Raw genomic sequence first — 11,719 nt, forward strand, 5'->3', positions numbered from 1 at the left:
TGGTCTCGATCTCCTGACCTCATCTATGGACACTTTTAAAGCCTCAGCTTTGTTGCTTAAGAAATAGGCTTAAAAACTGAATTGAAAAAATATAAAAATGTTTTTGTCTTTCAAACAAACAAAGGAAAGGACTGCAAAATTGCTCACATCATTTGAAATTTGAAGTGTGGTTTGTTGCCATTGGGATCAACATATGGATTCAATGAAATAAGAAAATCAGGCAAGGGAGGAAATCAGTTTTTAATGAAGGATTTTCAATTTCCCATGAAATAGTTACTTCAAAACCACCACTATAAACTTTGAAGCATCTTTCTGAATTTGGCACAGTGTATATGAAAAAAGTCAAACCAAAGTAAACTAAAGACTGATCAGTTTGATAATCTCCTCCAAAGACCAAGTAGAAAACCTCAAAGTGCTTTAGTTGGACAGATAGAGAATTGTGCTTGGAGCCAGCAGACCTGGGTTCAAGTTTTGGCTGAATCACATCTCCAAGTCTGTGTCCTTGACTGTGAAATGATCATCATAATCCTACCTACATAGATATCACAGAGTAGTTGGGAAGGCCTAATAAACAGAACAACATAAAGAACAAATAATTGCCTGCCAAAAAAAAAAATTCCCCCACTATTTACATGGACATAGAGATTTGGAATTTTAATGTTTGAATTACCTCTTAGCAAAAGTTGAAAAACTGCTATAATTAAAAGGAATGGGGGAAGCTGCCTTTAAACAAACAACAAAACCACAATCACTAAAAAGTATCCTTCTTTTACAGTAGCAAAGAATTGCAAAGATAACATCCCAGCCTGAAGGTTGGGAAGCACAGTTCAGAACTTGACAGTCCAGAATCATCTTCACATTTTATCTTTATTCCCTTAGAAAATCTGGCATTGAGTCCCATGGGAGGTGCTTTGAAATGCCTCCCAGATTGCATCCTTCTCCTCTGTTTCCTCCATCTTTACCTTGGTCTGAGCTGTCTTCACAACACAGCTAAATGACAGCAAAGCCTAAGAACAACCAGGGTCACTGCTGCCAGGCCAGCCTCAGTACTGCCCGATTAACCTTTCTAACAAGCAGACTTCATCAGGCTCCACAGCGATTCCATCAGTCTCACATGACTTCCTTCTACTGCCAAAAATGCACCCCTACTCTAGTCCAGGAATCCCTCCACTTGCTCTCATACCTGTGGCATTGATTCCAGCCTCAGGGTCCAAGCTGTCACTGTTCTCCCTGTCTAGAAAGCTCCTCCACCCTCATGTGAAGGACCTCTTCAAGGAGAACTACAAACCACTGCTTAAGGAAATAAGACAGGACACAAACAAACAGAAAAACATTCTATCCTCGTGGATAGGAAGGATCAATATATTGAAAACAGTCATACTGCCCAAAGTAATTTATAGATTCAGTGCTATTCCCATCAAACTATCATTGACATTATTCACAAAATTAGAAAAAAAACTAATTTAAAATTAATATGGAACCAAAAAAGAGTACATATAGCCAAGACAATCCTAAGCAAAAAGAACAAAGGTGGAGGCACTCACTCTACCTGACTTCAAACTATACGACAAGACTATAGTAACCAAAACAGCATGGTACTGGTACCAAAACAGATACAGAGACCTCAGAAATAAGACCACATATCTACAACCATCTAATCTTCGACAAACCTGACAAAAACAAGCAATGGGGAAAGAATTCCCTATTTAATATATGGTGCTGGGAAAACTGGCTAGCCATATGCAGAAAACTGAAACTGGACCCCTTCCTTAAACCATACACAAAAATTAACTCAAGATGGATTAAAGACTTAAATGTAAAACCCAAAACCATAAAAACCCCAGAAGAGAATGTAGGCAATACCATTCAGGACATAGGCATGGACAAAGATTTTATGATGAAATTGCCAAAAATAATTGCAACAAAAACCAAAACTGACAAATGGGATCTAATTAAACTAAAGAGCTTCTGCACAGCAAAAGAAACTATCATCAGATCAAACAGGCAACCTATAGAATGGAGGAAAATTTTTGCAATCTACCCACCTGACAAAGGTCTAATTTCCAGAATTTATCAGGAGCTTAAACAGATTTACAAGAAAAAAACCAAACAACCCCATCAAAAAGTGGGCAAAGGACATGAACAGACACTTCTCAAAAGAGGAGATTTATGCGGCCTACAAACATATTTAAACAAAGCTCATCATCACTGATCATTAGAGAAATGCAAATCAAAACCACAATGAGATATCATCTCACACTAGTGAGAATGGTGATTATTAAAAAGTTAAGAAACAATAGACGCTGGCGAGGCTGTGGAGAATCAGGAATGCTTTTACACTGGTGGTGGAAATGTAAATTAGTTCAACCATTGTGGAAGACAGTGTGGCAATCCCTCAATGATCTAGAACCAGAAATACCATTCAACCCAGCAATCCCATTATTGGGTATATACCCAAAGAAATACAAATCATTCTATTATAAAGATACATGCACGTATATATTTATTGCAGCACTATTCACAATAGCAAAGATATGGAATCAACCCAAGTGCCCATCAATGACAGACTAGATAAAGAAAATGCGGTACATATATACCATAGAATATTATACAGCCAAAAAAAAAGGAGCATGATCATGTCTTCTGTAGGGACATGGATAAAGCTGGAAGCCATCATCCTCAGCAAACTAACACAGGAGCAGAAAACCTAACACCACATGTTCTCACTCATAAGTGGGAGTTGAACAATGAGAACACATGGACACAGGGAAGGGAACAACACACACCGGGGCCTGTAGGGAGGGAAGAGGGAGGGAGAGCATCAGGATAAATAGCTAATGCATGCAGGGCTTAATATCTAGGTGATGGGTTGACAGGTGCAGCAAACCACCATGGCACATATTTACCTATGTAACAAACCTGCATGTTCTACATATGTATCCTGGAACTTAAAATTAAATTTAAAAAAAATAAACAAGCAAAAAAAGAAAGAAAGGTCTTCCACCCTCCTTCACCTATCTTAATATAACTCATTTCTCCAAGCTCCCTTTAGGGCAGGACTCAGCCTTCACTGTGGTTATGCAATCATCTGGGAGATCCTGTTAAAATGCAGGTTCTGATTCAGTAGACTGGAGGTGAAGTCAGGACTCTGCATTTCCAACAAGCTCCCAGGTGGTTATGATGCTGCTGGTCCATGGACCTCACTTCGAGGACCAAAGCTTACTGGCTTAGTGGAAAACAAATGGAAGGGAAATAGTTTTTTGAGATACATGGACATGGGTTTAAATGTCATCTTGATTAGGTTTTAGCTGTATGACTTAGGGCAAATAACTTCCCTTGTATAAAGGGAATATTACTTATTTTACATAAATGATGTGATGATCTTTTGAGATATTAACAGATACTATTCCAAATAGGGCTTTCTCTTGGCTCCCCTGAACTCATCACTTCATCCTCTATTAAGCTTCTCTGATTATCCAGTCTTATTTCTCTTTACTTAGAATTTTATTGCTTAAATAACATGTGTGCACATGCAACTACATATAAATGAGACCACATGTTCTTTGAGGGCATAAGCATGTTTGATATTATTTCTTTATTATTTCTCTTAGCATATAAATCAAGAAAAAGTTTTACTAAAGTTTGATTTTTTTTTTCATGCAAAACTCTTGAGCTGTATGATACTTAGTAATACCATCACTCGTCACCGCACCATAATGCAGGGAGGCAGGGCTCCGATCGTGGTTCTGAGCACAGGCTTTGGAGTCAGACACACCCAAGTCCCAGTGTTGGATTCATCACTCCTCATCTGTCCTGCCTAATCCAGACTAACATGTCTGGTTCTCAGTTTCTTCACCTGTAAAATAGGAATTCTGCCTAACCTTTAGTGCTATTGTGAGAATTAAGCTAGACAAGTTACATAAGGTACAAGGTGTATATTATAAATTGTGAAAAAAGGCCATGATTCTCCATCCCTCCCTGAATCCATGCCATTTTCTAATGGAACTCTGCAGTTTCTCCCATTAAAAAGTGGGGTCTTTTTCCACCCCTTGAATCTGAACTGGCTTCTTGAGTTGCTTTTGAAATAGACTGGAGTAGAAGTGAGCTGTGTCAGCTTGAACCTAGGCCTCAAGGAGCCTTGTTTCCATTCTCTCTTGCAACCAAGTTGAGCCAATATGTGATGAACCCAGGCTAGCCTGCTAAATCATGAAAGATGTGAGGCTCAGCTGCTCCCCATGTGACATGGCTGATGGTCTGCCAATACTCAGAGGCAGAGCTGCCTTGGTGACCACAGACACATGAAGGAACCTGGAAAAGACAGTAATTTGCTCACCCAAGCCCATCCAAACTGCTTATCTACAGAAGCACAAGCTCAATAAACGGTGGTTATTTTAAGCCATTATGTTTGGGGTGATTTGTTACACAGCAATAGATAACTGATACTGAATATATAAGTAATTTCTCAATAAACAGTGGCTATGTTTTGGACAATATCATACTTAATATAGAATGAGTTTTTATAGTACCAACATTTGTGCTTGTTAGTCAGAAGTAGGAAGATGACTAAACTAGGAATTGGGACTCTGAGATTCTGGTCCCAGCAGCTTTTCCAATGGGTAGCTGTATGACTTTGGACAAATCATTTAACCTCTTTGAGACTCAGTTTCCTCATCTGTAAATTAAGGTGGTTAGACCAAGTAACTTTTAAGGTTATTTTCCAGCTCTAAAAAGGATCAAGGGTCCCTTTTACCAAAATGCAGTACTTATTCCTTTCTAACAGTTTTGAACACGATTGAACGTTTTTCTTGTAGACTTAGGGTTTAATCACAGACCACCTTCACTGTATTGTCTTTGCTGCCTAGCATTTGGCTGTAACCACATTTCATACTTATCATAAGAGCTGTACATTGAAACCACAAAGTAGATCTCCTTGCTGTGGACCACGAACCCAGGTAGCCAAGCTCATTAGGAATCAGAAATGAAATAATGCCAAAAAAGTTCTAGTGGGAATCTTAAGTACATGGCTCTTAATAAGAATCTGAAGGTGCAGGGGACTTCTTTTATGCATTTCTAGGTTACAATACATATTCTGGAGGACTAAGGTTGTTGACAATCAGACCAAATAAAAGCGATACTATTTTACAGCTATACAGAATCAAATCTCTGTATTTGTTGCATGTTAGGAACCAAGATATATATGATACTCAGTTATCAAATGAGGGAAAAGAATTAACACCAAAATCAAATTTCAAAACTCCTGAGTGTAGACATTTACTCTACAACGAGTGATCAAGTGAATCAATAAATTTAAAATATATCCAAATACACGTTGTATTAACAAGCTATGCATGTGGCACTGAGTCAATAACCAAGGTGACTTTTGTTCACTTAGAGGCCTCTCACATGTTACTAATACTCTTACAAATATAATACAGTCCTCGCTGTGACATATAGCAGGCCATGTTGTGGTCAACTGAAAACAATAAAAAAGAAAGGCTGTTCTACTGTCCATTTCCACTAAAGTTAAACAATCAAATGTCAGGGTGTTTTTACTCCCAGAAGGAGTGAAGCTAAATCAGAGAATGTGTATATAATATGAGGGCAACAGTTTACTTTAGCTTTGCCTTCAGATGTAGATATTTAAGTCTGGAGAAAGAAACACTAGGTTGTTGAAAATGTGAAATATAATTGGCTATTTATCAGAAACTATTTTTCTGTGATTAAAAACCACGAGGAGCTCTAGAGGAACTAGAATCCACATGAAGAACATTGCAATGAAACGTGGCTTACATTTACCTACCTGGAGAAAATGTATTTTGAAATGACATGTAAATTGACGTCAGAGATTCAAGTTACCTAATGGGTTCTTACAGTTAAAACCTTAAATACCAGTGCTTCTTTAACTGTCTTTTGAATCAATTCACTTCTCTCTCTCCTCTAATGTAAATTTTTGCTGCAGCTGCCTTTGGTCTTTGTTTGTTATCTTTACTGTTTCATTCTCATTGCAGCCTGCATGAACTCTTTAAAATAAAGATATGCTCTGCTTAAGATCCTTCAATGGTTTCTCCCAAGATATTAGGATCTCTGAAGACAAGGACTGTGTCCCCAAAACTCATCGACTATCTGGTGTCTCTGGGTCTACACACATGATGTCTCCAAGGCCAGGTCAGGGTTTCATTAAAGTTTGGAGAACCACTTGTACACTGAACAGAACAGAATTCACCACTTGTGATAAAGTTTGAGATACAATATTCCTTTTGTCTTTGTTAATATTCACTGCAGCTCAGGAACATCTTTTCTACAATGCCTGACAACACCGAGTCAGAGTTTTAATTTTCTGCTTCAGGACACATATTCATTGGCTTGGTGTTTTACATACGTTTTAGGAAAGGATTATTTGATAATCTACAGTCCTGAAGATTTTAACTAACCTCTGTGGGACTATGACATTCTCGGGTGAAAAGGGTACAAGTAGATGAATGATTTCATTCTCAGTTTATTCTCTTAAATAGCAGTCAGAGTAGCAAAGGCTACAACTAGAGACACAGGATGGCTCAGTGGTTAAGAGCAGGCACTCGAGAAAGGCTACAAATGAGTGACTCATCTGACTTGCACATAGGTGAAGACTCCAAGTCTGCTTCCCCTAGGATGACCCCTTTAACTTTTCCCAACTCTTTTCTACACACCTACAAAGTCTCTCTGTAAGCATGTAATCTACTGACGAAAAAGAACAACCAGAAAGAAAATCTGTCTAATGACCAAGAAAGAAAAGCAGGACATAGGTACTAGTTACTATTTAACCAAGACTCTAAAAGATCCCAAGATTCAGGGTTATGAGAAAAATTGTGTAACTAGGGGAATGTGAAACACAGTCCAGGGAGAGGAAACCCAGCTACTGGGAGGCTGGTATTCAATTATTTGGAAACTGGCATCCATTCCAAGAAGCACAGTGAATGGGCTTCTGGGCACCAAGAGCGGGCTGTTCTAGGAGGAAAGGGGCCGGCCCTACCTGGGCTCTGCCCTTGGGCTGCAACTGGATTCTGGCCGGAGCTTAGCCAGGTTGTATTTCCAGGCTCAGAGAGGGTCTGGGTGGGAAGTCAAGGGAATCATTCCATGTTTAGGATAATGGAACATGTTGAGTTGGTATGCAAGTTTTTGTCTTCAATCCCAGATATCCAAAAAGCTCTTTGAAACACAGCAAAGATTGGCCCTATTTCTCTTTAGGTATCATTATATATCCAAATCTCTGGAGCCATTCAGGACCAGGATCATAGGTGCTGAATAAATGCAGGGAGCAGATCAGATAGACACGGAGTGGGCCAAGAAGAGAAGTCAGCCACACCTTCCCTTCCTGTCTCAGCATCTGTTCCATTTCTGCTCAGTGACCCAGGCAGCTTGCTGTTTGCTGACTCATCACACTTTAGGGAAATACAAATAATTCCAGAACTTAACTTTACCTTTGAGCTTCAAACTGTTTCAATTATGTACCTTGTTTCAATTATCTGCCTCCTGACAGTGTTTCACAGCTGGGACCAGTAAGGTGGTATGATCCTTAACATCTGTCTTTTCCTTTCTAAAATAGTATTAACTGAAGGATTAAATGGGGAAGGGGGAGGGGTAGGCAGCAAATACAGACTCTATTATGTTTAAAAGCAGTAACCCTTTCCATTTCTTTCTCATTCAACTCTCAAATGCTTCTCGTCTTTTCTCCAGATATTATTCCTCATAAGAGCTTGCTTGATTGCAACCACCAAGGACATCCACAAACCAGGGCAAGAAGGACCCTCAGTAATTCTTTCCCATAAATAGTGGCAGGAAGAAAATAAACGCCCTATTCTTCAATGATTTGTACTATATTTGGAGCACAGATTTCCTCTAAATTCACAGAGCAAATATCTATCACGGGGCAGGTATCTATGCCGCCATGGAAAGTAACTTAAAATGTACTAAGTCATCAGAGGGAGTTTTAATTTTGTTTTTAAGGGCAATTGCCATGCTGGGGTAAAAAGCATTGATTCTTGCCTTTTATCACTGGAAAAATTCTTGGCTAGTACTTTGTGAAAATCTCGCCTCATCAGGGCTGCCAAGGTCAATGCAGCCTAAGCAACCAACCTGGGAGATGCTTGCCTAATTATTAAATATTTAGCAAACAGTTTGTGACTATTTAACTGTTTGTACCTGGCACCCTCTTTTCACTACGTGAGGCCTCCTGGCACCATGACCTCTTCCCCGACCCCTGCCCACCGTCCAGGCCGCCAGCACCCCTGGGGGGCAAATACCGGGGACCCAAGGACATTTCAAAGAAACAGCAGAGGTCACATTCCATTTCCTTTTTATTAAAAAACATACTGAAAATGGGGGAGGAGGGCACAGATCTAAGGGAAAATCTCTGGCAGTGTTGTCAAGTTCGCATGCACCATTGAAAGTTCATTAATTAGGGATTTAAAAGCAAAAATGTTTCACACAACCAATTAGTCGCCAACCTTTACAAACAACTTGGTCTTTAGCTTTGGGAAGCTGTAAAAGTCTGCCTTCCCTCACCCCAGTTTTGCCCCTTTTAGAGCCCCTTTGTTGAATTACGTGACTTTTCCCGAAGTCATCAAACTTCGAATTGCGTCTCTAATTTTTTTTTTTTTCCCCAGGGCAAAAGCAAATCAAGAAATTAAAATTAAAAGTAGGCGCCTCGGAGTGAAGTGGGGGAAAGCGCGCCCCAAAGCCAAGTTCCGCAGGACTCAAGCCCTCCTCGCGCGCGCCGGGCGGGGGATTGTCCCTACCTGGGACCGGACGGCGGTGGCGGCAGCGGCGGCGGCGGGGTCGCGGCGCCCATGGCTTCGCCGGCCTCGGGCGGCCGCGCCGGCAAACGCTAGCGGCTCCGCGCTGCCCGGAGCCCGCCGAGCTCGCAGCGGCCGCCCCGGCGCTGTCATTGGGCCCGCGCGTCACGTGGCCCGAGCCTCTCCGACACGCGTAACCCTTTACCTGCACGCCCCGAGGATGCGGCGGGGCTAGGGCTCGAACCCCTGGAGTCCGACGTCCGACATCCCCGGGACCGGGGCTGCCGTCCCGGGCACACTGAAGCAGAAAATCCACGCGCTTGTTGTTCTCCGAGCACAAACGACCGTGCCAACGGCCTGCCATCCCTGGAAACTCCGTGATGCCTACTCCAGTGTTGCGCTGGAGAAGGGAGTTTCCTATGACCAAGGGACTGGAGTACTGGGATAAACAAATGCACCCCCTGGCAAATAGATGTGTACTCCCAAACCCCGCGAACTTGCGTTTTTCGGTTTCCTCCTTATTCCTGGCATTCGCCGCCTAGACCTGCTGTGAGCTCCATGGCCAGCCCTATATGAGCTACATGGACCTAGAAACAGCGGGGGCGCCACCACCACGATAAAAACCCTCGCCTGCACGCTAAAGGCCACAGTGGGAGTTCAATGAACTCCTGGTTCCTCGTCCCCTCCTCACCCACTCCCCCACCATCCCTTTCTTTTCCTGAGGTCTCATGACCTTGGCCACAACACTGCATCCAATCCACTGAGCTCCACATTCGTGGCTGTTAACAATCCGTATACCTAAGGTGGGTGGAGAGCTGACTCTGCTTAAGGACTGGACATTCTTTTCACCTGTGCCCCAAAGCAAATGCCGGGCTTGCCAAAAAAAATGTGTTAAGCAACTGCGCCACCTAGCTTACCCTCTTTTCTCTTCTTTTCAACTCATCCTGCAAGAGAATAAAACAGGATATTGCAGCGGCATCTGGACAGAGTATTATCTAAGGATGGACGTGGTGTCCTTGGGGTTTCAATGTATCTACTTTAATGATTCCAGCCCCATTCACATGATGTTGGCCAGGCTTTTGAAAATTTGAAGACTCAATTTTTTGAATCCTTCTAATTTTGCAGTGCTGGGATTGTGCACGCTGTAAAGTGGTAGATTTTTGCAGGAAGTTATATGTGGTTTACATCCTTTTATAACAGTGAACGGCACTCACGTCCAACTTATAGTCGACACTTAATTGTCTGCAGGATATTGATACATTTATCAGGTAGATTATCTGTCCAAAAAGGCTTTGGTATTTGTATTGGGTTTCATTTTATTTATTTATTTATTTATTTATTTATTTATTTATTTATTATTTGAGACAGGGTCTGGCTGTTGTGCAGGCTGGAGTGCGGCGCGATCTCGGCTTACTGCAACCTCCTTCTCCAGGGATCAAGGGATCCTCCCACCTCAGCCTCTGGAGTGCCTGGGATTACAGGCGCATGCTACCATGCTCGGCTAATTTTTGTGTAATTATTATTATTATTATTTTTGTGTGTGTGGAGACTAGGGTGGGGGTGGGCTCTCCTTAACTTGCCCAGGCTGGTCTTGAACTGCTGAGCTCAAGCAATCCGCCCGCCTCGGCCTCCCAAAGTGCTGGGATTGCAAACTAAGCCACCGCGCCCAGCCTGTCTTGGGTTTTAAAGTGTGGTTCCTAGACTAATAGCATCAGCATAATCTGAGAGAATGTAGTAAAAACGCAGATTCCTGGGCCCCACGCCAGACGTATTGATTCAGAAATAGCTGGGGACAGAGGGTGAAGAAATCTGTGTTTTAGCAAGTGGTACCTACTCTAGTTTGCAAACTGTTGCTCTGAATATGCACAAGTAGTTCCCCTTATCTATTAAACAGTAAGGGCTGGCACTATAAAACTAGAGGTGCTGCTTTTATTTGTATTTCCTAAATTACCAGTATTCTGTAATTTGTCACGTTGATACACTGAAACTGAACCCTCCATGTGTCCATACAATGTGTAATCTGTACTTCTTGCAGATCTCTTGGAATGCCAGATTGTCTGAGGGGGCCCTTGTAAAATATATGGAAGAAAAACCTATGGTTTCTTAATGCACACCAGGGTGAAAACACCATGATTCACTTCATTTTTTAGGTGTGCCCATGTTTTCATTGACATGTAAATTTTTCCCAGCCAATGAGTCATGAAAGATAGGAAAGCTAGTTTATTTGAGTGGATTTATCAACATGGTTCCAAATTTGTGAAAGAGTTCTAAAAAAGAAACAACATTTAAAAAATTATGGTATCAGTTTATGTTATAACCCAAAAAACTCCCCACACCATATTAGGCATTGTAGTATGGGCTCCTGAGGAAGAAAGAACTGAGTGGAGATTTCTCCATGGGATAGATAGTGTATTTCTAATGGGCTAGATGGTGTCTTACTTTTAAACTCTCTAGGTCCAAGTTTATTTTATGATTTTCCCCCACTTTCATCCCCTGTGCACTTTACATTCATAACTCTATCTACTCAATTTCAATTGGAACTGAAATTATTTGAGTTTTCCCTCTCCTTCATCAAACACCTCTATCCATTAAGCCCTGAAATAAATCTTGAATTGCCCCTACTCTAAACAGGTTCTAAGATCAGGTTCTAACACTTTCTAACTGAGATCATTGCCATGGTCTTTACTGGTCTCCCAGCTTCTGGTCTCTTCCATCTCAAAGCCATCTGACAAAGTAACTGCCCCTCCCCCAACTTTTTTTCCCAGCTCCCTGTTGAAACCAGCACAATTTTCCAACAAGCCAAATGCCCATAGCACTGAAGCTTGAGCCATTTAAACCTGCTGCCCATTAACCAATTCCTCTTCCTTAATTCTCCCTAATTCCTATTTTCCTATAGGAGGTTACAGTGAGATGCTAGACACCTGCTGCCTATTGATCAGCTCCTCTTC

The 11,719-nt window shown here is 41.6% G+C and overlaps 1 protein-coding gene across 1 annotated transcript in view; it reads right to left on the bottom strand.

Moving 5' to 3' along the window:
• Positions 1-9,436, bottom strand: part of C3H4orf19 (chromosome 3 C4orf19 homolog) — a 134,747-nt gene extending 125,311 nt beyond the window's left edge. The window contains exon 1 of the mRNA XM_003898570.5: positions 8,775-9,436. Within this exon, the coding sequence (XP_003898619.2) occupies positions 8,775-9,135 (361 nt within the window). The 5' untranslated portion in view covers positions 9,136-9,436. The remainder of the gene's footprint in view (positions 1-8,774) is intronic.
• Positions 9,437-11,719: the final 2,283 nt, after the last annotated feature.

This window comes from Papio anubis, chromosome 3, assembly GCF_008728515.1.
Source record: "Papio anubis isolate 15944 chromosome 3, Panubis1.0, whole genome shotgun sequence".
Classification (NCBI taxonomy): domain Eukaryota; kingdom Metazoa; phylum Chordata; class Mammalia; order Primates; family Cercopithecidae; genus Papio; species Papio anubis.